Source organism: Oratosquilla oratoria, chromosome 23 (assembly GCF_046742065.1).
Source record: "Oratosquilla oratoria isolate Oo_2021 chromosome 23, ASM4674206v1, whole genome shotgun sequence".
In the NCBI taxonomy this organism is placed as follows: domain Eukaryota; kingdom Metazoa; phylum Arthropoda; class Malacostraca; order Stomatopoda; family Squillidae; genus Oratosquilla; species Oratosquilla oratoria.
In genome coordinates, this window is record NC_134799.1 from 13,245,897 (window position 1) to 13,270,500 (window position 24,604).

Here is a 24,604-nt window from a genome sequence, read left to right on the forward strand (position 1 = left end):
CACACATAGTCGGATGCACACACACATGCATATATACACATATACAAATACATTGTGTGTGTGATTCACCATGGTCTTGGATCACGTCGTCAGCTATTTCCCTACCGAAAGAAAACTCAGAGCTCACACACACCCGACTCCCCGCCCACGAGAGTTGGAGTAACGACTCGCAGCGCAGCGATACTGAAATTATTTCAGCTCTGGGCAGGATTCGAACCCGGCCCGCCGTGGTGGCAGCCGGGAACTCTACCACTGCGCCACGAGTCTTGTATGCTTGTGTAATAATGTATACCTAATTGAATTATACACATATGACGCTCTACTGCCCCATAAAACCAATGTCAGTTTTATCCACGGTACTCTCTTTGATGACCCGAACATTCCTTTGAAGTCGCCTCTCCTCTTTCTTTCCAAAGGGTATCACACTGCGATTCCACCGGCTTCAACAACGACGACCGTTGAGAGTTCATTCGAGACGACTTCGGTTGATTTTTTTTTCTTCAAATCTCTAAGTACCAAATTATATTTCCGTTATATATAGCAAAGCTGAATGATGGACTAAGATAATTTAAACCTGTACGAATGTTGGATATACTGTTTAAATTTTCATAGAGTAGACATTTCTGCCAGTGAAGTCATACTCTAGTTATTCGAATGGAAGGTGGAGGTAGGATATGGGAGTAAAAATAGCCCTGTCTGATAACTCTTTCATGCATGAATGCATGGCATCCATTTATGCTTATACGTATGTATTTTTAAACACATCCACATGACTGAACGCATGCTTGTACCTACGGCAGGATATAGTTTTATAAGCTTAGGGTTACAGTGTTGCCACTGTGATCTATAACAGGTCCCAAATACGAGTGATATTTTTATCACAAAATTCCCACAAAATGAGGGAATTATTATATACACAAATAAGATCATTGCAACATAAAATTTGCTCGCAAACCATCCAATGCGAGCAAATTTCTCACACAAAATGGCATCGGACCAGATAAGTTCAATGGTAAGCGTGGCGTCGTGCATTTCGATTAATTGCACTCTGCAAGTGGAGCATGTTGCATGTATGCACGAACCTTGCTCCCCATGGGGGCCGTTGGAGCCTCATCGTTAGGGCAGTGGCTTTTGTTACGAGACCATTACGGTTTGTCGTCGAGCAACGTTCGCCATTGAGTAAACAACGACGACGCGGAAAGGATGCAAGAATGGCAAAAGCACTCACTACCTCGAATTACTTTTTTTTCTCACAAATCCAGGAACACCACAATAGCAGACTGACTACCGACCAGGCCAAGAATGGTTACCATAGACGATTGCTGCCATTCTCTTTATAAAACCATACATATTGTGATGGAAGGGTTCCATACACGACAGAGATACAAGACCCACTCACACGAATGAATTCGGCCGTATCAGTGTTTACAATTTCTTATCAGCAAAAATGATTTAATTCCTTCTATCACTGGACATAAATAAAATTACATCTATCTGTAACACAACTTCTGGACAAACACAAAACAGTAACTAAACTATTCGGTTTTTTTTTTATCCAAACACTAAAAATGTGATAAAATTAGACTAACGATAACCGACCCACTTTCTTCTACGACGTTGCCAAATGTTTACCTTTAACCAAATATTTACTATTCGCGCTAAAACGGAATTTCTTTCCTTCAACACTTCCGCTCTATTATATTACACACGACTGGCGTCAGCTACAGTTCTTAAAATGCTGAAAAAGCAAGGTGACATTGCCATTTGTCACGTATAAATTCATCAATATCTCAAGTTACAGAATATCTGTGTGCGGTCGATTTTCGACTGCGAATTTGAAATTTAACCACATGCCGATACTGTACTTAATAGAATTACGTGGCCATTAAAGTCACCATTTCTGAGGTGCAAGAATGTTTTTCCTTGGCCACCTTCATTAATTCTACACACGCACATAAGTAAATTCATGCGGCCAATTTGAAGTATCTATCTTGATATAACCCCATACCCCTAACCAATTAATCATCTTTAAATTACCCTCCTACAAAGAAAAAAAAAAACTCATTAATTTTGCCTCACCCTTATAAAAATTCTTTAACTTTGCCTCCGCCCCCCTACAAAAGTTTACGCAGATGCCTCTATAATCCATCTCGGCTACAGGGGCCGAATTTATAAAAGATCCTAACCCCTGGAATATTTTATAAATTCGGGCCCATAACGAATTCCATAATTGCAATTAAAGAAAAGAAAAAAAAATAATAATAATAATAATAATAATAATAATATACGAAAGTACTTACTGTCTACAATTTTCTCTTTTCCTGTGGTTATTTTGCATTTTTGTATCACGGTGATGTGATTGCTTATATATATATATATATATATATATATATATATATATATATATATATATATATATATATATATATATATATGTATATATAAATAATAGTTATGTCTCCACGCAATGATTGCACCATAACTAAGGCGAGACTTTAGTCTATAGATAGGATCTTTTATCAATTCGGGCGACAGACTCTCTTTACCTTTCTTCTTGCGTGAAGACTGGCGGACCCTTGTGCTTGGCGATTTCTTCGTCGGTGTGGATGCCCACGATGAGATAGTCCCCCATCTGCTTGGCCTGGCGAAGGGAGTTAGCGTGGCCGAAATGAACCATGTCATAACTGTGGAAAAAAACAACAAAACAAGGACGTTAGTATTATTGCTGAAACGCAACCCTGAAATTGACGTTGTAAAATTAGGTGAAAAAAAAACAAGGACGTTAGCATAGGATTAGTACTAATACGCAACGCTGAAATTAACATTGTCAAAAGTAGGTGTTAGAGCGTCGCTTCTTGCGGCGGGGGTCAAGGTGACTGTGGATCGTACCCTGGCGTCAGCGAGTTGGACCAAGGGCATTGTTCATAAAATTCCACGCTACAGAGCCCTCTGTGAGGGGCACCGTTCTAGCCTCCTGATGGGGGGAGTGTTCGCGACATTAAACTAAATCAAGTGTTAAATTGTTCACAAGAGACAAAGCCTACTTGGTAAATTTCTTGTTGAGAAATGCATTTTTCAATTTAAACTGTGATAAATACTTGTAAAATCCTTTGATTTTCTATTTATCTTTTTTGGCTTATTTTGGCACTTTTTTTTTATTAGGAAACTGATTCATCTAGTGCTCTTTCCAGGCTTAATCTTATCTTTCTGCCAGACGAAAAGAAAAATAATATTTAAAAATTCATTCCACGTTTATGTTCATACGAGTTGCCTGACACACTGAGAGTGACCTAAATCAGATTATATATATAATTATCAACCTTTCAACCTCACTGGACCCCTTAAATCAACGATTCCCAACATGTCGACACCTTCAATTACGATGACGTCATCTACCTTTGCCGCCAGGCGATTTTAATCACGACCCGGAAACCTAACTATCGCCCGCAGCACAACCCTGCGTACCAAAGAAACCGCACAACCAAATTCGGTATTTTAATGTCACCCCTACGGCCCGCGGTCACGCAGAACGTTCTCTTGTGATCCCAGATTCCGTGGATAGAGGAGCTGGCTACTGCTGAGAAAATACCAATCACGTGTAGAGAGAGAGAGAGAGAGAAAAGAAGTTCAGGTCGGAATGCCAGCTACGAGCCAACAAAGGCCATTGTAAAGGTTAAGAGAGAGCGAGCAAGTCCTAATGCAGGAAATGTCACTCACAGTAATGATGATGTTTTAAAATTAATATATGAATGAATAAATAAATTCATAAATCATTCCAAGAACCACTTCTTATATATATATATATATATATATATATATATATATATATATATATACATATACATATATATATATATATATATATATATATATATATATACGTAGTAGGTGCGCGGCTAGACACCTGCGCTCTGTGGAACACCTGTTTTAACCCATATTCGATGGTGGCACACCTGTAGTTTGGGAAATTACGAGGAATTTCATCATTAAAGGGACACGAAGTTATCAATCTTTAGTATTATCATAATTAATATTGATAATAGTGATGCATAACAATAATATTAATAATTGTAACAATAATGATAATGGCAATAATATTAAACATCATGTTTTTACGCGAATAAATCGATAAATTTTAGGGAAAACAAAACAAAAATCTTGGAATGGTTCAATCCATTTTTGTTTCGATCGAGAAAATAAATTAATAAAGTGATCTCCATTTTCTGTTCTATTCCTTCTCTTTTGTACGTTTGATCATCTTTTAGTAAGACTATCAGTCCCGCAATTTTTTTTTTAAACAAATTTTATAATAGTTTTTGGGAGTAAAATTTTGACCACAATTTTTTTTTTTCAATTTACTACTCCAATAGAGTGGAAACAGCCCGGTCGACTGCATTCTTATTTCAATGCTACATTCTGAAGTCAATTGCGTAGTACACCCAAGTATATAAAAATATATATTACTTTGGTGTACAACATGTCAGGAATTCATCTGCTTAAAAAAATATTGTCGATATTTTCAGGATACTGGAATTCTGTGCAATGAATGTGAGTCACGTATGAACACTTGTGTATTTGGCGCAAGTTTCTTCAAAAGACGACGTTTGAGGAGGTAAAGAATATTTATAATTAATAATAATAATAATAATGATAATAATAATAATAATAATAATAACGAAAAATCCTGCCAATCGTTAGTTATCTATTGAAAGCCAATAAGAGACACGCAATCCAACAGCCGATACTCGAAACTTCACTAGACTTGGCAACGTTGCACGGAACACTTGACAAGTGAACAGCGACATTGATGTACACGCAGTAAAAAAAAAAAAAATCATCTTTATGATGTACAGTTCATTTATATCCCGGAGAGATCAATCTAGCACGTCTGTAATGAAAAATGTCGAAGAGACAAAGACATATATAATATTGGACCCTAAATGGAGTTCAGAATTAAGAGGCATTTTTCAGTATCTATTGCCTTAAAAAAAATCCTCATATTGGTCCTTTTTCACGTCCAAAGACAAGTTAAACCAAATTAAAATTGGCCTTTGAGATTATTTTGCATCATATTTCGATGCTGATCAAATGTGAACCTGAGAAAAAAAAAACGCATAAATGTTAATACAGGTATAACCCTGGGTAACTTTACTAACGACATGACGTCACACCTACGCAATCTTAGACCAACGTATCGTTTACCCCTCTATAAACAAGACTGCACACACACACACATACACCAACACGCACACACATACACCAATACACACACACACACAAAATACAGACACGCACAAACAAATACTAACGAAAGATTACTTAAAAAATTTAAATATGCAGAGGGAGAACATTGTACAGTACATTTTTATTATGTTGATCCTTAACTGATGAATAAAGTCATTACAATTTGAACCATCTGATAATCGCTCCGGTGGCATGGTATATTTGATTAATCTTAATATATTATCGTTCTATATTCTTTGCCAGGTTAATGGAGGTACGGGTCGATGGACTGACGACTCTCGGTGTCCGAACGGGAAAAAGGTGAAACAATACCAACGACGCAGACTTTCTCCCGATTCGTACCAACTGACTTCGTTTAGTTGAAAGATGATCTCAAAGACCACAAGCTTCCCTTTCAAGGCGTTATCATACTAGGCTGTTTTTTCTTCAACCCCCGATTAATCTGAGGTAACGCCCACCTCCAGAATTTTCTCCGTCATAAAATCACTAATGTAAGCTAGTTTGTTTTCTCAACAATTTAAACGAATATCATTTGATATGATGGAGGTAAAATATTTTCCTCCAGCATATTTGCTCCAACAGTCGGAGGAAAGATAGCCCAATGTGATAACACCTTCAGTGGAATAAAATCACCTGGCGACAGTATTGATAAAGATCCGTCTGAAGGGTCATTCACACTGTCAAACGGTTTGTCAAACAAAAATTTGAAGATGTTTGACCGTATGAATGGGGATTATTTTGTTGTCAAACACGTTTGCCTACCAAATACCCCAATCACGGGTCAACCATCACTTTAAAAGTTTGTTTGACAAGACGGGTTTGACAAACCGTTTGACTGTGTGAATGGTCCTTAGCATGTCACTATGGGAGTAAAGGTTTATTAATGAAACGCACGTTTGGCACTCTGCCAAAGGTACAGACAGGCACGGGGAGACTGTTGGCACCGCTCAAAGTGTTGGGGTTCCCCATCTATACTGTGCTTTCTATCCTTGATAAAGGTTAAAACTGACAAGATTTTTTATGTATATAAAACGGATGATGGTTAAAAATGATAAAAAAATATATATAAAATGGAAGAGTAGCCTTTAATCATGGAGGCACTCAAGAAGACTATATATAATGAATCACGTATCAGGTATTTAGGTATACCTATAATTTTCACATACGAAATAAAAATAGCATAATAAAAATAAACACAAATCCACTTTCTTTGCCTGTTTTTCTTTATCATGGAGCTCGATTCCCAACGCAGTCTCGACATCCAGATATGGACCAAAAGGTCTCCTGTCGGCCTGCTCCGCCTTTGTAATCCTTTGTAAAGCTCCCGACATTCTCATCCTCTATAGTTCTACTTCCTCTAAAATAGCTGTTATTTTTCAGCACCCAACCCTTCTTTATAAACAAGTTCTCTTATACACAGCTACCAGTGTTTATACATTTTTTTTAAATAAGTATTTTGGGCCAACGTTGCTCAACCTAGAGTCACTTTATCTCCATCGCCAACTGTGCATTCTTTTCACAAATAACTTTGCCCACACACACACATGAGAGTGACGGAGACTGCAAGAGGCCATAAGGCAGTTCCATGTCTATTACTACCTGTCATCCCCATCCATAAAGTTGTCTAACCGTTTCTTAAAACAACCGATTGTTTCAGCGAACACTACATAGTTACCGAGTCTATTCCATTCGTTGACCACCCTATTAGTAAACCAATTCTTTCCTATTTCCTTCCTAAATCTAACCTGATCATCTACAGAATCATGAAGGGCACAGAAGTCCTTGATAGAGAGGACTTACTAAATTGGAATAAGATAAATACAAGGGGACATGTAAAACTCAAAAAGTACAGTTATAGAAGACACCTGAAAAAAGTTTTCAACACAAAAACTGGATAAAACAACAGTATGTGCAAAGACTACCCACAAATTTACGAGCAAACTAGGCACTACGAGATACAAAGACGGGACACCACGAGCATTGCTCCCTTCCCGTAAGATACAACTAGGTAAATACACACAGAAGAAACGCCCGGAGATGGTGTTGTCACTGACCATGGTAGTGGGGGATGGGGGGAGGGGGAGGGGGGTAAACACTTCGGAGTCTTCCTTTTCACATCCCCCAGACTTCCTGTTACGAGTACTATTGCACCTACACACACACACACACACACACACACACACACACATTGCATTACCCACAGATCGAGCAACATGTGAGCTTTGAGCTCTCGACCAGGAGGATAATAGTTGTCGATCACGAGACCAACACATGATCCATGACCATGGCGAATCACACAGACATACTAAGCCATGTGCATATGTAGGTTCATGGTATAAATAGACATAGACATGTTTAGACAGCAGCCACGTAGTGAGTGCTAAAACAATTGTTTATTTTAAGAGAAGATTAGATAACCTTATGGATAAGGATAGGTGGTAAGGGGCATAGAACTGCCTAGTGTAGGCCTTATGGTCTCTTGCAGTCTCCCCCCCATTCTTGCATTCTTATACTGAAAGTTCCTGAAACGTCAGCTGTGGAAATGAAGTTTCTCTTAAGTTCGAGAAAGCTGAAATGACTGAAAGTAATAATTGCCTGAAAGAACGAGACAGGACCATCATTGTTTCTTTCTCTCTCTCTCTCTCTCTCTCTAGTTCACGATTTTTTAACAATAACAAACGGAGCATTAAGAACTAATTCCATTTACACTATATAATAAAAGTGATACGAGTAAAATTGTACAACACTGTAGGTATACAATTATGAATGAGTGATGATGTTACAGTTTCCCCTCGATGTTTTCTGATATTTTTCACAAAGAGAAAGGCTGCACAACAACCCATGTCTATCTTAACTTGGATGTAATGGGTTTTTTTTTTTTGTAAATCTACCGAATTCATTGTTTATACATTCATACTTCACTGATTTATTTAATTTTTCATAATACCCGGAAGGATTGTCCATGTGATGTGAAGAGTAGAAAATTGATTATAAAAGTAAATATAAAGAGATTAAACAAGAAAAATATGTTTAACAACGACTAGCTACGCATCGAGTGTTGTGAACGATTAAGGAGATCACCTGAAGAATTGTCACCAGAACGCCCACATGAAGAATCGTCACCCCATGAGATCCCACCAGAGGAATTGTCACCCCAGAACGCCCACATGAAGAATAGTCACCCCATGAGATCCCACTTGAAGACTTGTCAACCCAGAATACCCATGTGAAGAATCGTCACCCCCATGAGACTCCACCTGAAGAATTGTCACCTCAGTACGCCGAATATCAACAGTGGAATAAAGATCAGGTTAGGTTAGTTTGAATGAGGGTTATGCTTATTGTCATCAACTTGTACAATCGAAGAATCGTAAACCCAAGATGGCTCACATGAAGATTTGTCACCCTAGGATCCACATAAAGAATTGTCACACTGTCGAAGTCTAGGGGAACGGTTCTTTATGTGATCCGATTAAGGTAACCCATTTCGAAGAACCGAGCATTGCTGTCACGTGTCAACTGGCGCGACAGCTGGGACGGCCCATGGGCCACCTGCTCAGCCCAACATACCCAAACCACCATTTCGTGAACATAAAAAACGGAAGTCAGGTCACCCTCTCATCACCACCGCGGTGTTGAAAGGATTTGGCGCCACAGGCATCACCAGAACCCCCATATATATATATATATATATATATATATATATATATATATATATATATATATATATATATATATATATATTTCTCCATGTATGCCTCCTCGAGTTTCTCGATCTTGATGGTTTAAAATTAAAGTGAATTGCGGTTGATGCGTACAAATACAAATACACACACACACACACACACACACACACACACATATATATATATATATATATATATATATATATATATATATATATATATATAAACAGGGACACACACAAAGTTAAGAATAACTTGAACCCTGCGCGTCATAGTTGGGTAAAACCGACAACGGAATTGGATCTAGGTCCGTTAGTGCCCGAATAAAATTAGAACATAGACTTCCCTTTACGTACCTTGCATATGTACGCACGGATAATTTAAATATATGCTTATGCGGCCAATTAAAAAGAAGTACCTTGACCTAACCCTATAACATTAACCATGTATATATATGTGTTATATATATATATATATATATATATATATATATATACATATATATATACATATATATATACACATATATATATATACACACACATATATATATACACACATATATATATATATATATATATATATACATACACACACAAAGCACGTACACAAACTGGAACAATATACAAATTTAAATCTAATAATCATCTACAATACATCAGATTCTTAAAGGACAGAATTTCCAATATAAAACGATAAGATATCTGAAAGCTGGGTATGATAACAAGATGGGGAGAAGAACCAGGACCCCACGAGTATAGTACCTCCTTTCATGTTTATTACATTAACGTAAAAACACATAGGAAGGACACTGCGTGAGATTCACCATGGTCTTGGATCACGTGATCGACAGCTATTTCCCTACCAAATGAGTGCTCAGAGATCATATATGACCGATCTATGGGTAATGTTGTGACTTCACACACACACACACAACTCCCCGCCAACGCGAGTTGGAGTAACGACTCACAGCACAGCGATACTGAAATTATTTCGGCCCTGAGCGGGATACGAACTCGGACCGCTATAGCCGCGATTGCAAACGGTGCCACTGCGCCGTGGTGTCGTGTCGTGTGTGTGTGTGTGTGTGTGTGTGTGTGTGTGTGCGAGCGCGCGTGCGTGCGTGGTCACAACACAACTTGTATACAAACTCAGAAGGTATCAGCTGTCGATCAAGAGTCCAGCACGTGATCCCAATACCCTAAATTATCACACAAACACTAGTGAACGCAGAAGGCACTATCTGATAAGACCCAATGCTCCTATTCCATGTGACAGAACTTGTAAAATATTGATTAGATTAGGAAATGGCAAGGATTTTTTTTTTTAGCTTTTTACAAAAATATTAATAACACCGTATGTCGGCAGTCAGAATAAAATATGGATCGTTATACACACACACACACACACATATATATATATATATATATATATATATATATATATATATATATGTGTGTGTGTGTGTGTGTGTGTGTGTGTGTGTGTGTATTCACCTCGGATCTGCTGCAGTCTCTGTCGAGACAGCCAGACACCACCCTACGGCAGTGAGCTCAGAGCTCCTTATTAGCCGATCTCTGGGTAGGTCTGAGACCACTCACACACCACACACCGGGACAGAAAGGTCACAACTCCTTGACTAACGTCCCGTACCTACTCGCTGCTAGGTGAACAGGGGCTACACGTGAAAGGAGACAAACCCAACTTATCTCCGCCCGACCGGGGAATCGAACCCCGGTTCTCTGGCTTGTGAGGCCAGTGCTTTACCAATCCGCCACCGAGGTGTGTGTGTGTATGTGTGTGTGTGTGTGTATGGACTGATAAATGTTCACCCAAAACATAAATAACATATAAGCCTCTGGACGTGTCACACAGAAAAAAATAAATAAAACAAATTAAAAATAATAATAAAATAGATAATGAAAATAAAAAATCTCGTGATCTGTCAAAAACAAACCTCACTGTACGGCAACATCGCCATTCCTATGTACGACTGGCTATTACACCGAGCGTCGCATCCAACAGCCATCCATCAAACTTGGTCATGCCGAAGATAATGCCATAACGTGAGGTCAGGCGCGAACCTTTTGGGGTCACTGCAAACGTAATCTCAGACACAAACGGCGCCACCTCTTTCTCCTCCTCACGTGCCACTACTGAGCTCAATCGGGAGCCCCGAGTTAGGTCCATGATGCTGTCATCACGCCTCAGATCCTTAAATGCAGGATTTTTATGGACGCTTTCATGCCTGGTCGTGACGTTTGAAAGCGTCCATAGACACCCATGGTTATTTGAAAGCACGACGTCGTGCCGTGGACGTCGCACGGCGAAACGTCGATACGTGTGAAACGAGCATTACCGTAACCCACTTAAACACAATATGTAATATATATATATATATATATATATATATATATATATATATATATATATAATATATATATTATATATATATATATATATATATATATATATAATATGCAATAAAACACTAGGAACGTGTATTTTATAAATGCAAGGTAATTACTTTAGAAAATAAATAAACGGAGCAGAGCGCTTTCGTATATTACATCTTCAGTGTGAATTACCTGAAGATGTAATATACGAAAGCGCTCTGTTCCGTTTATTTTCTAAGGTGGTTACCTTGCATATATTATATATATATATATATATATATATATATATATATATATATACAGTATATATGTATATGATAATATTATGACAGTCGCATTTAGGATTTGAACCCACTGCTTTCGACCACCCATAAGATCACCTTCACAGAGCCTTAACCCACTACACCACAAAGACTGTAAAAGTCTTATAAACTGGAATCGATCTGGCCGAAAGCTGTGGGTTCGAATCCTACGTGCGAGTCATAAAAATGATCAGGTTGATGCCGCTGTTATATATATATATATATATATATATATATATATATATATATATATATATATATATATATATATATATATATATATTTATTCAACTGTGGAGTCATCGTTGCTCCAATTATCTCGAACGTACTATCTAGTCGCATCCTCTGCAGACAGGAAAAGATAGGGACACAAGACATGCGACATCGTGTCATGCTGCCCTTGTCAGACTACACAATGTCACACAAAAGTTCATATCTGCTTACGCACCGAGAAGCATATCTATCACTCTCTCTCTCTCTCTCCTTGAAAAAGTTTTCCTCTCGCCCGCTCACACACCTACACGACTCAAGCGTGTTCGATTGAGCAGAAACGACTTCGTCTACGTTTTTTATATTTTTCGAATCTCCAAACGTCAAATCACCTTTGCGTCATATATAGAGAATCTGAACGAAGAACTGAGAGAAATTAAACATAGACGAATATTAAACACATTGTTGATTTAACTTAGGGAATTCCAGAATACTGTAATCGAAGTCGTCTTCTAGATTTTCAAATTCACAAATTTAACGAAAATCGTCACACGTCGGCGCCAGTCCTCATGATCTCTCATCATCATTCACCATGGTCTTGGATCACGTGTTGGACTCGTGATCGACAGTCATCAACCTCCCGGATGAGAGCTCAGAGCTCGTATGACCGATCTATGGGTAATACTGTGACCTTACACGCACACACACCTCCAACTCCCCGCCAACGAGAGTTGGAGTAACACCCCGCAGCGCAGCGATACTGAAATTATTTAAGCTCTGGGCAAGCTCCCATGCAGGAACCCTTCCATCCCACTACAAACAACTCTCGACAGATTCGATCAACTTGCTCAAGGCAGATCGTATGAGAAGTCTATCTACAGTGTATACCAAAGGGATTTTTTCCCTATTATAAGGGGGATAGCCAGCCAAGACATACACCCCCACCCACCCACTCCCATCACCCTTAGCTCCTTGTATAGTCCCATAACAATGCTCCATCCAACTACAATAACAACAACTAATTTATTACAATTATAAACTACTTGTTTCACTTTTGTTTTAGCTCCTTGGTAAAAAAAAAAAATAATAATAATAATAATAATAATAATAATAATGAAAACTACTGTATTACCTTTATAAATTACTGTATGGAGTGTGGCATCAATATACAACACCCATATTACCTTTGGAGAGGGTTATTATATCGCTGATGGACGGAAGAGCTAATTACATATTGTTTATGAAGTCACATGATTACACATCAACTTAATTGGGCGACATTATCACAAAATATATGACTACAATGAACAAGCTACACAGAATTCCAGTTTGTGTACCAAAAGTACATAATTAACAAGGCAACAATGATAACCTACACGAAGAGTTCTCATAGGAGGGACGTCGAAGAGAACACTCTCCCCCCCAACAATCAGCCTCTTCGAAAGCCCATCACCCTTACCAACTGGCGACTGATCACGCAGACACAGAGAACTCTACATTTATACAAACCAAGACACTTGCCCACCTGTTCTCAGGTATCTACACGTTATCCCGTAGAGGACAGTAGCTTGGGATTTGTCCGTTTGTTTATTATTTTGATTATCATTTATTATTATTTATCTGTCCATTTATTAGTTATTCACTATCTACCTGTTTATTAACTTTATTTATCATTTATATTATTATTATATCAATTTATTTATTTATTTATTTATCAGTATAGACTTTTTTTGCATCCCACATAATTATGGACCAAAAGGTCTCCTGTCGGCATGCTCCAACAGACGGACTAAATGACCGTTATGACGGTTACAAACGCGTCGCGTGATGACGGGAAGAACTACATCTCCCCCCCAGCCCCCTCCCCCCCTCAGTGGCAACATTGAACAACACCCCAGCACAAAGGACGACCCCCCCCCCTCCCCCCCAGAGGGTACTCCTGACATTTGTAGTCCTAACTACACTCCGGTCGTTCATTTGTGGCCTTTGTCTCTCGTTCGCTTTTGACATGCGATAAGCTCCTGTATTGCCAAAAGCTTGGCAAAGCAGTTGAGGCTGGACTCTATCCTCTATTCTCTCTTCCTCTCTTTTACTCTCTCTCTGCCTTTCTATTCTCTCTCTATCGACTGATACGCTGGTACCGAGCGAACTCCAAAAGGATGCCATAACATAAAATGAAAATGTATAGCCACAACCTAAGTAAGTACTCTTCAATGACAGTTGGTGTGTGTGTGTGTGTGTGTGTGTGTGTGTGTGTGTGTGTGTGTGTGTGTGTGTGTGTGTGTGTGTGTGTGTGTGTAAACTACAGTTTCCTAAAACCAATCAACCCTAACTTCACGGCATCATAACTCGTGGTTTTTATTCAGGTTAAATTCTAACGATTATTTGCTGCCGAGTGATCTATAGAGATCGAGACGCCATTCGGACTGTACCGCACCTCTTGGGATAGAACGATGGTCCTGCAGTGACCATTCCATTCTGGAAAATCCACTTTCGTTCAGAATGGAATGAGGTAAAAAAAAAAAAAGAAAAAAAAAACACCTTTGGCGCCAACAGCTCATTCTGGCGCCACTGGGTAATTCCGGGTCATCCCAGGTCACACCAGTTGCGGCGCCAGTGCCAGTAGAGGGCCGCTTTCGTGCGGGTCCCTTGGGGGGGCTCATATGTCAGGGTGACATTCGACCACTCCCCTAACACACACCCCCCACGCCCACCTGCCTCCGCTCTTTCTCTATTTATCAATTTCCTCTCCTCCCCACCCCCCTCTCTCTCACACACAAGGACAGAAGGGCTGGTAAACTAGTTTATACCAAATCTCCTATCAGACTTCTTTCCCTTCTCGCTCTCTTTCTAATTGTAGTCTCTCTCTCTCCCTCTCATAGTTTCTTGCTTATCTTTGAGACGTATTGAAGGGTTTTATTATGGCTAATTCCTTTCGATTTCAATCACTTCGTACATACACTAGCCCTAAAATGAGCTCAAATTGAATAGTGTCAGTATACTACTGTTTATGATAATAATAATAATGTTATTATAACTGCTACTATTATTACTATATTCTGCAGTGAATGTTAAAGACTATATTCTAGCCATAAAGTCTAGATAGGTCGTCCGTCCTAAGGCGTTATCACACTGGGCTAGTTTTCCTCCAACCTCCAACTAATCGGCGGTACCGTCCAACTCCAGCACTTTTTCAGCAGTAAAATCACTATTACAAACTATTTCGTTTTCTCAACAATTTACATAGAATCCCATTTGATATGCTGGAGGAAAATCATTTTCCTCCAGCATATCCGAAAACTCCGGGCTGGAGATCTGCTCCAACAGTCGAAGGAAAAATTGCCCAGTGTGATGACACCTTTAACCCAACCTCAGTTTAAGCGTGTTTAAAGTTTAAGTTTAAGTTTAAAGGCGTTACGAAAGTGATCTTGCTTCGAAGGAGAATCAGGACAGAACACCTGCTCCATTACAAACACCTGTAGCAGGTGTTGGTCATTTAACTAGGCGATCGTTAAATACTACGTTAATTACACACTTGACAACGGTGCCAGCCCATGAAGTGAACGAGTTTTCCTACTTAAGGAGACCTGTCCATCAATATTGATGGGTTCTTCATTTTCCAGGAGGAAAAGTTGACAGATAAATGTATTTCGGTAAATCTTTCCTTTCGAAATAATCAATTTGAGACCAAATTTGTGGATGAATGGCTACTGATGACGTCATCTTGAGTTGCCTATTTTCGCCAATTTGTGGTCACATGATTTGTGAAATCGACACAACATAAACAAATAAATAATAATGTAATATATATATATATATATATATATAATGAAAAAAATATGCAAATGAAATACAAATAAATGCCGAAATGAGATATATATAAATTCCTGACAATTACGAACATCAACGAAGATGACAAATTGCTCTTTGAGAATCCTCATTATTTCATTATACCAAAACATCTTTCAATTTCATTTGACTAAAATCTGCACACTCATATACCCCACACGGCCTTCGTATTTTGGTTAATTCCGACAAATTCGGGACAAATTAGATTCTTGGTCGACGACGCCATTACATTGAACAGAATTGTCTGGAAATGCAAAGATTTGACGCGAGCATCAGAGGGGAGGAGGAGGAAGACGAGGAGGAAGAGGAGGGGGAGAGGGAAGAGGGGGAGGAGGAGAGGGAAGAGGGGGGAGAAGGAGAGAGACGAGGATCAGGAAGACAATAAGAAATAGGAAGAAGACGATGAGAAATAGGAGGAAGACGATGAGAAATAGGATGAAGACGATGAGAAATAAGAGGAAGACGATGATAAATAGGAAGAAGACGATGAGAAACAGGGAGAAGACGTAAGAGGAAGACGGTGAGGAGGAGGAGGAATGTGAAGATGAGGAAAAGGAGGAGTAAGAGGGACAGAAAGAAGACTGAAGACTAGAAAGTGGAAGAGGAGGAGGAAGAGGAAGAAGCGGAAGAAGAGGAGGAAGAGGAAGAAGCGGAAGAAGAGGAGGAAGATGAAGAGAGAGAAGAGTAAGAGGTAGAGGAAGAAGAGGAAGAGGAGGAGGAAGAAGAAGAGGAAGAGGAAGAAGACTATTAGGAAGTGGAGTAGGCGTCTGCATCCTCTACCAATGACGTCTGCGGCACCAGTTAATCTGCACTATTGCACCAACTCTGCAAAAGGCCACAGGCTTAAGTTAAAAGACGCTTAGCAAGGCCACTAAGCCCCGGCCACCAGCCTGGGCTGATGGCGGTCACTAAGACCCGCCGTGGCATTCCAACTCTCTAGTTCATTATATTCTGTGAAGAGAGAGAGAGAGAGAGAGAGAGAGAGAGAGAAGTGAGAAAGACAGCGATAGACAGACAGACAAACAGAGAGAGAGAGAGAGAGAGAATTGAGAAAGAGACAGTGATAGACAGACAAACAGAGAGAGAGAGAGAGAGAGAGAGAGAGAGAGAGAGAGAGAGAGAGACAGCGATAGATAGACATACACAGAAAGAGAGGGGAGGGAGAGAGCGAAAGATAGACAGAAAGACAGAGAGGGAGGAGAGGGAGAGACAGCGAAAGATAGATAGATAGACAGACAGACAGAGAGAGCGAGAGAGAGAAATTCATTGAAGGAAAGAGAATCGCATTTAAAACTTTATTCTCCTTGTGGCCAAACATTTCTATTCAGCCGTCAGGTGTCCTAAGTCCCACATGACGATTCTGAACAATATCACGTAATTCCAATGATATAACTTAGTGTAGAATATTTGAAACTTGTAATATCGTTATTATTGTTAATAACCTCCTGGGGCGTTATTTCCACTTTGTATCAACATCCCCAGACAACTAACATTTGACATTATACTGTACTGTTAAAAATATTACGTGAAATGTATGAACACAAGTCCATTATTATGATTATATTATTATTACTCTTATTCTATAATTTTTTAAGGTGTGAATAAAATTGTTAAATGTATGTGTGTTTTGTGCGCTTACAACTGACCTACAAGGTCTCTTCCCAACGCAGTGTACATTTGAATAACCTCCTCCTACCAACTCACCTCTCCTAATCCCTCCTTCCACCCCCTCCCCTCACCTAAGCCCCACCTCCTTTCACTCTCCACCATTTCTCATTCCCTCTTACCATCTCACGTTTTGTTTACGTTTTCTGTTTTCTTCATACCTTCTTACTTTTTCATCCCTTGCACAGCATAAATATTACTATGGAAAGGAACCTTTTAACCCCTTACAAAAATTGTGATAACGAATAAGTAAATAAATAAATAAATAAAATATAGTTTCCGCCTAATGACGTCATATCGCTTGGGAACTGTCATCTCGATCGACGGTTAAGTCTATTCTTAGTATTAATTAATCATATCTAAATCTTTAAGTGGCATGATCGAGCAGCACATCAAATAGGCTGCTTCAACACGATCAATATACTGCGCAATCCGTACTTCAGAATGCCATTGAGCATTTTGGTCATATTGAAGACTTGCGTGATGAAAGCGACTGTATTAATATATTATGCTAACAATAGCGAATTCTCTCAAAGAACTTGGGAGTGTTTAATTTCGGCAATATAATTTACTAGATACCTAGGAATTTGAATTTTACATATTATGTAACTGTAAACCTAGATTTTTTTTATCTAAGGTGGTTATAGTGAACTTGAAAAACGCAAGTCACTTTACCACAAATATCGTTGTCACCACTCACACAAGTACATAAACAAATCAGAAAAACTTTATTCGACTGCAAAAACTAAAAATATTATGAATCGTAAGTATTCATAAGAACAATTTTGATTTTGCATTTAATTTTCAAATCAATAAAGCACTAATCATAAATTCCGCACAAACTGGATGAACTAGGAAATTATAAAAGAAAAAAACAAGCAGAGGACCGACGAGATTAAACAAATATTATACCTGCCATTTTCAAGCGTGCGGGGCACAAACAAACGAACACACAACGTCCACGAAACGAATTCAAATCTAGTAGTACTCGCCGACCCGATGCACTACCACTCTGCAGCAAAGAATTAATTCCGTAACAAATAAAGAAATAAATGCAAATAATTAAACAAATGAGTTAGAAGCGCTGACAGAGGAAGAAATAGGAAAAACAAAAAACACACGCTCAAACCACACTCCAAGGTTGAAAACAGCCCCACGGCGGCAACAAAGTCAATGTTTAGCAAATTCCTACATCCACTTAGTTTGGCAATCAGAACAGAGGGTAGAAGTGAATGTTTTGAGTCGATGCTATACAGACAAAAAAGAAAACAACAGTGAATATATTTTTTCTTCTTTGGTCGTTTCCTTAATTTTTCAGAACTTATTTAAGTTAACCTTGTCAACCACTTTGGCTATAAAACTAATTTTCTATTTAAATTGTTCGTAATTTGGAGCTACTGTTCTTTGAAAGACCTTTGTTCGCATAATTCTTTTCCAAACATTCAGGCAAACTTCGTCAATAGGTACGCCGACCTTTTAGCTAACATTTCATGCTTCTAGTAATTATATTTGTAGCTAGATTTCACAAGTGACGTCTCTAGCTATGCATTCCGACCAGAACTTACTCTAGCTGCCGTCAGGCGATTTTATTCGTCACTGAGAAACACTAGATTAAACAATAACTATATCTCTCGTACAACTGCACCAAGTCGTCGATCTGCAATCTAAATACAATGACAACAACTACGTAATGTCACGGGAAACACCGGAAAGTGTAATACCGTATTCAACTACATAGAGGTGATCCTTGAACCCATGTGCAAGATGGTCCTTGAAGGTGGTCCTTGTAAGGTGACCCTTGAAGCCACCTGCAAGGTGGTACTCGAGTGCATGTGGAGGAGCGGGTATCGATTGTCGACCTAGTTCGCCTTCAAGTGGGAAGGTCCACGGGCAATCAATGGTCGAGCTGCTACTGCAGACTATTGCCCTCTCCCTCTACCTATTATACCTATTCTTATACGTTATAAGGAAGAGGTCTTTGAACACCACATCCTTGACGTCTTCCAAGGTAGTGGTAGTAGTAGTAGTAGTAGTAGTAGTAATAGTAGCAGTAGTAGTAGTAATAGTAGTAGTAATGCCTCGATTTTGAGCAAACTAGTAGAAATTAGATTGAACAAACTTCTTTTTTAGGCTTCATTGAATAATACAATTTATAAAAGGGTAGTCGACCATAGTCACTGGCGAGAGAGGGGCCAACGAACTGTGTCTGTGTGAGACAGATCCTGACTGCTTTCACCACACAGTTCCACGAAGATGGAGGTCATTTAAAAGAAATAGTAGTAGCAATCTATCTACATACCACGGGCTTTTCCAACTTTATATTGTGAAATATCCAAGCCTAAAGACTTACTCCTATCCACCCCACTTTCCTCATTTTAGCTCCTCATGGATGACGGGTCATCCATGTTTTCTGTCCACTGTACCAACACACAGTGACAGTAGTAGTAGTGAAAGTACTAGTAATAGTAGTAGTAGTAGTAGTAACAATAATGATAAAAAAATATCGAGCCCAAAGATCTCGCGAGGATCACGTGACTGAGCTCCTCATGGATGACGGGTCATCCCTGTTTTCTGTCCACTGCACCAACACAAAGTGCTAGTAGTAGTAGTGATAGTACTAGTAACAGTAGTAGTAGTAGTAACAATAATGATAATAAAAAAACATCGAGCCCAAAGATCTCGCGAGGATCACGCGACCTCTGAGCTCCTCATGGATGACGGGCCATCCCTGTTTTCTGTCCACTGCACCAACACAAAGTGATAGTAGTAGTAGTGATAGTACTAGTAATAGTAGTGGTAGTAACAATAATGATAATAAAAAACATCGATCCCTAAGATCCCGTGAGGGTCACGTGACCTCTGAGCTCCTCCATCGAGTGGACCCTTCTACAAGAATGGCCTTAATCCTGCTCCCTGAGTCTCCCGAGAGATTAGAGACCTAGAGAGAACTCTAGTATGTGTGTGAAGGGGGGGGGGGCGGTTCCCTAATATCTTTCTTAGATGAGCATCAGATACAAAGGCAGCAATGTTCGTAGCAACTCGAGCAATAGAGCTCCCCCCAAAATACTATCAAGTTAATAAAAATAAATAAATGCAATATTTTTTCCACACACATTGGGTTCTTCGTCTTACGTAGCACCTGTGCCCGATGTGCCTGGGAGTCTTTTATCTAACAACGGGTGCGATGCTCTGGGACTATTTCCTAAATGAACACAGTAATGGCCTCCAATTTTGAACCCACAACTGATGGCCCATCTTGAGTCTTGCTTTTGCTTGCTACTTCGTGAGCAGAACTTCGGTTACAACATTCTAGACTTCCGTAAGAACGTCTCAACAGTATGCCTAACATTCGTATAGGTTTAACTTCTCAGTTCGTCACTCAGCTTGTACGACGCAAGAGTAATTTGACATTTGGAAAACAAAAGATCGTAACAAAAGTCCTTTCTACTCAAACGAAGTAACAGACGCAAGTAGCATGCGAGCGAGAAATGCATAGTGTCCCGCCACCTTTACCTTCTTCCTATACTTGTCACAAAATAAACGCAGAGGTATTCTGTGAACGAAGGAGCAAAGTAGTGCGTTTGGTGGAGTGTGCATGACTGAGGCGCATTCCTGGGACAATTTATAATTCAAAAACTCCTCTACGTACAGTGTAAAACAGCGGTTCTTAACCCCCCTGGGTCGCCAAGTATTTGTGGGTTTATTACTTCCATTTTTTTTTTTTTTTAACAGTTCATTCAACACAATATTACACATTACATTTGCATGTTGAAGATACACATGTATACATAAATATAAACATTAATGTGTAAAAAAGGAGATAGCGGTAGCAATAGCTCATAAAATGATCTTCCTTATAAGTATTTAGGTATTTACACTGTTACTTTCCCAACATTCCCATTAATAATACTATTACAAGTAATAACATTGTATTAGAATACCTAATTCCTTAAGCGCATTAACAAAAATCCCTATGCCAGAAATCTGCTCCTGCCACACGTTTTCAGAAGCGCAATCGTTCTAAAATTCAAGTAAAACAAAATGGACAAGAGGGTATGGGTCGCCATACTCGAACTAGAGAGGACTTTGGGTCGCTGCCAAAAAAGGAGAGACATGTGGAGAGGAACCAGCTTCCCCAGCTGTACTCCAAGTCACGTGACCATGCTTACGTAAGCTGTGTATGGCACTATAAAGTGAAGGGACTACCCCCATCCCCGGTGCATCGTCCGGGGGATGTTTTGTCCTGATTCCTCTGGGAGATCCCCCACCCCTTCGCAAGCTTTAATCTAATTTTAGTCACTGGGGTTGTCATTTTTTCAACCTCTTCACTATGACGGCTCACTTCACATAGTTCATTCTGGCTAGACCCAAGCTAGGGAAGAAATCAGTGGAGTGAAGTATGACCCGCCAACAAGATCGACTTATCTTTTGAAATAACTGATATATCAGGTGTTCTAATAGGCGTATAAAAACGAGGCCAAAACGTCCGGGATATCCAACTTTCTGGGGACGAGACGTCCGGGTTCGACAACTGTCTGGGGGGGGGGGCGAAATGTTCATGGTTGACAACTTTCTGGGGACAAAACGTCTGGGGTCGACAACTGGGGGGCCGAAATGTCCGGGGGGCGAAACTTTCTAGGGACGAAACGTCCGTGGTCGACAACTGGGGGCGAGACGTTCGGGGGGCCGAAATGTCCGGGGTCGACAACTTTCTGGGGACGAAACGTCCTGGGTCGATACGCCCGTGCTCTAGAGCAGCATTGTCCAAACTGGGTCCGCAACATAGATAATAAGAGTACATCAACAAACAAGGAACACACACACACACAACAGAAACATCCCATGTTCTATGACGGCAGAGAGAGAGGGAGCGGAGGGATGGGTGCGTGAACAAACAAGGAACACACACACACACACATAATATATCATTTGCATTATCTTCAATAAAGCTGAGTTTGTCCTGCCATGGTGAGCGGGGGAGGGGGTTACGTAACAGAAGAAGGTAATAAAGGGTACAATTGGCGAAAAATGTTTGAACAACACTGCTCAAGACCAACGAGCCTTAACCTCTCACGACCCCCCCCCCCCGTCCCCACCATCGCTCTATACCAGGGGTGGGGAACCTTTTTGTGCATGAAGGCCACCTTACAATTTCATCGTCCCACATAGAGGCCACACTGAACATTTTTTTTATTATTATTATTTTATCCCTTTTTATAATAAATAATATACTCTTTAAATAATAGATAATATATATATTTTTTAAATAATATGTATATTAAAGGCCGCACTTGATGGCCAGGAAGGCCGCAGGTTCCCCACCTCTGCTCTATACAATCCCCGTGGCGTTCTTGTGTACACATAGATGAGGTCACCCTTCCACCCATGTGTCCTTTCTCGGAGGAACGAAAAAACAACAACAAAGTGGTTTTCACACGTTTAGCTTTACGCGGAATGACCCTATCAACAGACTTTATAAGACTGGGCTCGAGCTTTGCCTCCCAGTATACGAGATCACTTAATCCAACAGGAAGCCATTCAGTAGCAAGTACAGCATGACTCTTACAACCTCTCGCATACCATACCGTGTATATTTAGGTGTATACATCAACATAATCTATTAAATATATAATACCTGTGGTAGCCATAACATCAACAGTCTCCTGAATTCAATAAACGATCTCGTCAACATAACAGCACTGGTTGTTATGTTCATGGGCTCTTATGCAATGCTGTTTGTTAAACCTTTAAAGCACTTCAACGCCAAAAGTTATTGTTTACTAACTCGTGGTCTTTCCTTACCCATCACACACCGATTGGGAGGGGGGGGGGGGGCGACCCGCTGTCGTAAAATACTACGAAAATGAGATATGCGACTACTGCACGTCGCCCAATCAGGAAACCATAAAGTAGGATTAACAGCTGAAAGGGGCGCTCTATTTCTGCAAAGGTCAGCGCTTCTCTACGCCGAAGCTACGTACCTTGCCCTAAATGCCACAGACTAAAGACAAAATAAAAGTTCCGGTCAAGACCCCCTTCCCCCCGCCTCAGTCTATCACTTTTGTTCAATCAATCCAACGAAATCGTCGGATGTTGGTCAGATCCAAACAAACGAATTGCATCGCTTGGAAAAAGAAAAGTATTCTTCCCAATCTCCGAAATAGTTGACAGACTTTCTTGTCAACTGGATTGGACATCTATGTAAACATATTATATATATATATATATACTTTTTTTTAATGTTGTATACTTCGTCTTAATCTTAAAACTATTAAGTAACGGTTGAGGAAGGCGAGGTTATCCAAAACCTGGATATGTCAGAGGTTAGCAAAGGTTGTCTTGGGCACAAGTCACACGGATGAAATGGCAACAGGTCAGTGACCCACATGTGACCTCATACATGTGACCTAAGTCCTCCCATACAACCACCGAGCATACTCAAGACACTGGGTCATCCGTATGCATACAAAAGGGTACTGTGGTCCAAACATCACCCGTAGGCATAAAGCAGATATACAATAATAATAAATAAATAAAAAGTGTACTGCAATCCAAACCAAATGTTTGTTTTCTTTTTCTTTCCTATGTTGACATATCCAAGGCAAGGAACATATACATTTGCAACATAAAGACAAAAAGGGGGAGAAGGAAAGGAACTGCAGGTCACTGGCCTCATTTGACCTGACTCTGAGAAATGACCTAGGCCAGGGCTGCCCCAAGATATGTGTGGCTTGCTACATTACTTCCCATTTTCACCCTATTTTACTTCGAAAACTCCTATCGGGAGGCTAGGACGATGCCCTATACAGAGGACTTTGTAGCGTGGAATTTAATGAACCATGCCCTTGGTCCAACTCGCTGGAGGCCTAGTTCACACTCCTGCCACCTCGGCGTCCGCCACAAGTAGCGACGCTCCAACATGTTCGACCAGCAAGCATTCAATTTTATTAATGATAAAATCGAACTAATGACAGCCCAGGGTGACATTTACATTGTGATCAAAGGTTCTTCTGCCCTGACATTCATCAATGTTTCTGTGTTCAAATGAATAACCTATGTCTCACTTTTTGTGAGGCTTGCTATCATCCTTAACGAATTCAACATCAGTGTTGTCTTTAAGAACTCACAGTTTAAAATATTAATTGTTAAAAATGAGGTTCTATATAGTGTGACAATTTTCATTGGACAAACGGATAAAGAACTGAATCTGATGGTAAAACAACCCAAATGGGGCAACAAGACAGGATAATTG

General features: G+C 39.8%; 1 protein-coding gene across 2 annotated transcripts in view; it reads right to left on the reverse strand.

Moving 5' to 3' along the window:
- Positions 1-24,604, reverse strand: part of Pect (phosphoethanolamine cytidylyltransferase) — a 53,241-nt gene that overhangs the window by 20,529 nt on the left and 8,108 nt on the right. For both annotated transcript variants that reach the window (XM_076206720.1, XM_076206721.1), the window contains exon 2: positions 2,547-2,684. In XM_076206720.1, the coding sequence (XP_076062835.1) occupies positions 2,547-2,684 (138 nt within the window). The remainder of the gene's footprint in view (positions 1-2,546; positions 2,685-24,604) is intronic.